This window comes from Myxine glutinosa, chromosome 1 (genome assembly GCF_964187855.1).
Source record: "Myxine glutinosa chromosome 1, kmMyxGlut1.1, whole genome shotgun sequence".
In the NCBI taxonomy this organism is placed as follows: Eukaryota; Metazoa; Chordata; class Myxini; order Myxiniformes; family Myxinidae; genus Myxine; species Myxine glutinosa.
Window position 1 is genome coordinate 207,427,368 of NC_136261.1, and position 6,000 is coordinate 207,433,367.

The window sequence follows — 6,000 nt, forward strand, 5'->3', positions numbered from 1 at the left end:
GACGCCATAATTTGTCCTCTATGAATGCCATTGATAAAGGTCCCTATATGGAGTATGGAACCGAATAGTCTGTCAAATATGGTCGATGGATGTTACACCTTTGACAATGGTATTACGAGCAACTATGGGCACTGGACTCGGTGGCGTAATTGGTTAAAGCATCTGAGTTGTTGTTGCTGTTGTGTGTTGTTGTTCTTGTTATATAGCCCCGGACAGTTCTCTCGAACAAGCCCGCGGCACGGAGACAGCCGAATAATCTTGCAGGAGCGACCCACAGATCCAGGATGGTGGACCCCCACCTTTACAAACCAGGGCCACGACAGAGTTGGAGAGAGAAAGAGGCAAGAGGGAAAGGGCCGGTCCATGGGGACCGATCAGCACTCTGACTGCAAGTAACCGCGCTGCCCTGACGAATCCGAGCAGCAGGGAAGAATGGGGAAGATTTGGCCCCCGACATGCATTGGGGTACAACCACCACAAAGAGGCGTCTCTGATCGTTGTCCCATCTGGTGTAAGTTCAACGGCATGGCAGGGGCTTGAACTCAGGACCCTAAGATCTAAAGCCAGCCACCTTAACTGCTAAGCCAACACCAGGTTGCAGGATGTGTGGTTGCCATATATATTCACTATACTTCCTGAAAGTCCTATACCTGTGCTAGCAAGATGGTATATCCCTGCCTGGTTGTTCATATAAGTGAGTAGCATTCATCGTGTATAGAAGGTATATCTCTAGTCACTTGTTGGGCCAGCTAGCACATGGGTGAAGATGCTGCTTCCATGCCAATTGAGGCAAAGGCTTTCGTGAGACCAAACTTTAAAATTACACGGATAACAACATGACTAAATAGCCAAGAGTGCAGAACCACGCATGTGCATACACAGCTACATCACTTCATTGGAGACTGACAACTACAAAGTACACAAAACACTGGTGCTGGCAGACATGTGGGTCCCCAGATGTGTGTTTATCTGAAGACAGTGCACTCATTGACGCAACACTCTGCCTGAAAAGTACGAGTCTGACAAGTCGGGTTGAGAATTGAATCTAGAATCGTCGTTTCAATGGCAACCTCTGCCAAATCCTGTGAACTCTTGTTTTAACACTCTACTTTTTCTTACACTGTACCATGAAAAGTAGTTGTGCTCAACCTTACTTCTAAGAAAACTCAAAGCAAGTTGTGAACATTTTTGTAGCTACCAACTAATCATGGACAGGTCACAACTTTGTCGCAGTGTGAGGAAATTTGTGCCCTGAGCTCTGTATATTTGTATAATTATATTGGGCCAACTCTACTGCTGCTTGTAGTCTCACATTTGAACATCTTGTTCATCTTGCAGATGTTTAATTTAGGTGACTGTGTAAAATTTTGAATATATACAGTGTATATATATATACGTATATGCAAGAGGTAAGAGGACGGGGAAGACCGAGAAAGACTTGGCTAAAGATGGTGGTAGAAGAAATGCGGGCAAGGGGGTTAACAAGGGGAGATGCAGAAAATAGGGCAAAATGGAGAAGATTGTCATGGGACCCGCAAGGCTAACCCCCGCTCTAGCAGGGAAAATGGCCTTAAAATGCCTGTTGTTGTTGTTGTATATATATATATATATATATGAAAAGGTTTTTAAAAAATCAAAAAGCATTATTCATGCACAATGCAAGCAAACATTTATTGACAGAGCTTCAGAGAACATCAAGCATAAAGCACAAAGACGTTTGCTTATTCAACAAAACCAGAGGACCATTTTGACTTGACTCAGCACAAGTGACATTGCTGGATGACAGTTATTGTCTAAGCCTAGAAATGACATTTATGGAAAGCTGCCTGGCGTTGTTACTGACTTTGTGTTTCTGAGCATTTAAAACCTTCCGCATGGGTCACAGGGCCGGCACGGCACACCGCAGCCAGTGGGCACACAGGTAAGCCTGCAACAGATAAAACCATCAGTCATTAAGAGCATGGCGGACATTGTACACAAAGGACAACAATCGAAGAATATTCTTGAGCAATAGCGGATATCAAAATTCTGCACGACAGTGGTTCACAAAATCAGAGAGATCACGATGTCCACCAAAGTGATGTACAATCTTCACCTTCCAGGTGGAAAATATCTCGATGTCTATCTCGGGTATGATTTTTGTCTGACAATTCTCATTGTAATTCAATGGTTTTATGTCCTTGAAATAGATTGTAAAAACCTTCCAGATGTTTAATTTAGTGAGTTGGTTGTTTAACAATCGGAAGTGCCATTTGTTATGATGAGCATTTCATTGATAAACGTAGATCCCAACAGCAACAATTTACAAGTGTATTAGATTTGGGACGTCAACAACGATAAAATTTTTAAGGGAATAAAATTCGCTTTTTCTTTTTTGATACTACTGGGTTCGAAACTGTAAAAATAGGATGAAACTAGAACACGATGCATCTGTAATTAAGAGAAGATGCTTCTGAGAATATGGAAAATTGTAACAATTGAGACAAATAGTTTGAAGGACAAAAAAATAAACACGAAATAATGTGCTTTTGTCAGTCAGTGGAATCGTTAATTGACCATCAATGATGTGTTGGTACCTTTTCAATGTGCAGAAATGTCACTGTAAAATAGACTTATACAGATTATATGATATAGATAAATATGAGTGGTGTCACAAATCACCTGCACTCCTCTCCCTCGAGGAGCTTCTTGTATGTGGCGATCTCAACATCTAGAGCCAGCTTCACGTTCATTAGCTCCTGGTAGTCACGCACATGCTTGGCCATCTCTTGCTTGGCACACTGCAGCTCGTTCTCCAGACGGGCGATGGTCTCCCTACCTTGCTGCACGGATGCCTGGCCGCGGGCCTCAGCATCCTGTATGGTGGCTTCAAGCTGGGAACGCTGTAGGACATTTGGGTTTGTGACTTGTACTCATCCAAACTTTTGAATACTTATTTGAAATGTTCAACCGTGAGTCTTATTATTGTACCTGACGAGCTTGAGTCTCGATCTCACATCTCAGCCTCTGGATGTTACGTGCAAGGTCGGCAACCTCGTTCTTGGTGCAGCGCAATTCGCAGCAATTCCTCTCTGCAGCCTCGTTGATGTCCTCAAGCTGTGAAAGAGCATTAAAATAGCTGAATTACACTAAATACAGATCAATGATGTAGCAAGATTAACAAAAAGGTTTTACATGGAGCAATAGGGTTATCACCTTGGGGCAGCTCTCGTGCTCATCACGCGTTTAAATGTCATTGAAAAATAATTAATTGAAGCTATTTCGAAAAAATCTTTTGCAACAGAAAAATTTGAAACACCCCAGAAGACCCTCACCTTGCTCTTGTACCAGCACTCCACCTCCTGGCGGCTTCTGGCTGCGATGGCCTCATAGTTGCAGCGAACCTCGGCGATCAGAGAGGTCAGGTCCAGGTTTGGTGCAACATCCAACTCCACGGAAACGGACATGTCTCTGATGCGCTCGTACATCTCCTGCAGCTCCTGTTGAAAGACCGAGCGGCATATTACAAATGAACCCCTGAACCCCGCACACAATGTGCTCTCTTCACTTGGTGATGTTTTCCTTTACCTGTTCGAAGAGTGTCCTCAAGAAAAGAACCTCGTCGTTCAGCTGAGCGAGCCTGGTCTCGAGACGCACCTTCTCCAGATACTTACAGTCAACATCCTGTTGTTGATAAAAGACACGCAATAAGGAATTATTTGGAATTATTTGGAATTATTTGGAATATCTGGATTCATTTGGAACTAAATGTGACCACTACTCAGTTTGTTCATATGATGAAAATATTACCTGCTTTAAGGCCCAGAACTCATTTTCAAGCTGCATCCGCAGAGCTATCTCTTCCTCATACCTGTTGGAAATAAACAGGCGATTTAACTGGAGCCAAGACAGCGATAATTACTTCAATGATGTTGCTCAAGTTGTTTCCTCCATTGTATTTGATGATGCTCGGAAATGTGACCTTCTCTTACTTGGACCTGTAGTCATTGGCCAAACTTTGCGTCTGGTTCATCTCGGTTTCGAGCCTCGGCCTGTCCTGCACCAGACATTCCAGCTGCTCCTTGAGGCGGTTGGCGAACTGCTCGAACATGCAGTCGAGCTTTGACGTGCAGGTCTTGTTTTGTAGGCATTCCCATTGGGCCTCAAGAACCTTGTTCTGCTGTTCGAGGAAGCGTGTCTGCAAGAACAAATGTAGGCCTGCTTTACAACCTTGCAAAATTGTATGACCAAAATCTTTACCAGCCTGTTTGGAATTACCTTCAAAGTGATCATCAAGCCCATTTGTTTTCCCCACAATATCTATCACCTGGAAGAGTCAGCTTTTAAGCACATATATTAATATAGTATAAGGTAGAAGGGTACTCGGTAGAGCGCATACCGCAGCCAGGCTGAACAGATTACAGTTTGTATACCGGTACCACTGATAGGTCAGATCTGGATTCGGACATGAACCAAAATCTAATAGCTTGTTATTGTCACTAAACCAACTCATTCACCTAGTTTTGGCATAAGTCGTCTGCAGCTTTTTGAAATGTCAGCCTATGTATTGTTTTTGGCCACATCTATCAATGGTGAAGAATCACCATAAAAAATTAAAACATTCTCATATCCGGATGCGGATCTTCGCCAAAATCAAATCGATTAATCCTTATCACACACCCAATCGGTCCACCAAGTTTCGTCCAAATCCGTCCACAACTTTTTGAAATATTGTGCTATACTGTATATCGGTTTTAGCCCTATCACTTAATGGTGAAGAATCACTTTTAAAAATCTCTGATCCGGATCCGTATTTGAATCTTCACCAAAATTGAATCAATTCTTAGTTGTGACAAACCCAACTTGTCCACCAAGTTTCGTCCGAATCCGTCCATAGACTTTTGGGATATTGCGCTATTTATCATTTTTTGCTCTATCTCCCAATGGTGAAGAATCACTTAAACAATTCTTGGATCCAGATCCGGATCTTCACCAAAATCTAATCATTTCTTCGTTGTCACCTACCGAACCTCTCCACCAAAGTTCGTCCGAATCCGTCCACAACTTTTTGAGATATCGTGGTCACAAATAAACAAACAAACAACCAAACAGACAGACAGACCTGATGGCAGAGGTAACTACATTCAGCCTTCAACTTTTCATTAACAGTCAGATTAATGGTAAGACCAGTTCTTCTCCCTTATTGTGCGGAAATGAAGAATATCTAAATAGTACATATACTCACCTTGTCAATGAAGGAGGCAAAACGGTCGTTGCCGCACTTCATTCCCTCCTTCTCACTGGAGCGCATAAACTGTCCAGAGCGGTCAATGTCGATGCAGGGAGCCGGACAGATGGGGTCCAGGTCCAGCCTCGGGATGCACACCGAGGGTGGAGGGCAGGGATTGCAGCAGATCGGAGGAGGGCACGGCTTGGGGCACGGCATGCAGCATGGCATGCAGGGCTCCGGGCAAGGAGCTGGGCAGCAGGTGTTGCAGGACATGATGGAGAGAATGGACGTGGATGCTGTCGGGCAGGTAACTAATGCGAATGGTCTTTTCAAGACAGATAGTCCCTGAACCAGAGGCTGTGCCTTTTATACACCCTGCAGCACCATTGGTGCGACATTTTAATGAAGTCGAGAAAATTGCTGTAGTTTGGTAAATCATTTCGGGATTATGAATAAAAGCGTTAACTACTCACGTGGAAGCCATTTATAACAGGTTATCAAACTCACCTTGTACTTTCTCTCAATTTATCGTCATTCTCACCATGAACTCCACAGATTTTTTTTATTGGAATCATCATGTGCATTGTCCATTGATTTGAAGTTGGAAGCCACTCCATCTGAGCGATTTTGCGGTGGTTGTGCATCTGTTTTTGTTGTTGTTGTTGCCGCCAAATGATTTATCCGCCGTCGTGTGAATTGCCAAAACAAACCCCGCCCTGTTTGATGAATGGTGGAATTTTACGTTGTTTAAGGATTACTCGTTGGATCGTTTCATCGCCCATTTCAGCTGT

At 43.5% G+C, this 6,000-nt stretch overlaps 1 protein-coding gene across 1 annotated transcript; it reads right to left on the reverse strand.

Annotated features, from left to right (window-relative positions):
• Nucleotides 1-1,860: 1,860 nt before the first annotated feature.
• On the reverse strand, nucleotides 1,861-5,425 carry LOC137434583 (intermediate filament protein ON3-like). Its single transcript, XM_068127789.2, has 8 exons — nucleotides 5,225-5,425; nucleotides 3,972-4,177; nucleotides 3,790-3,850; nucleotides 3,568-3,663; nucleotides 3,315-3,479; nucleotides 2,971-3,096; nucleotides 2,662-2,882; nucleotides 1,861-1,927 (listed from the first exon to the last, which is right to left on the reverse strand). Exons 1-8 carry the CDS (start codon nucleotides 5,423-5,425, stop codon nucleotides 1,861-1,863), a joined length of 1,143 nt encoding a protein of 380 aa, XP_067983890.2.
• Nucleotides 5,426-6,000: the final 575 nt, after the last annotated feature.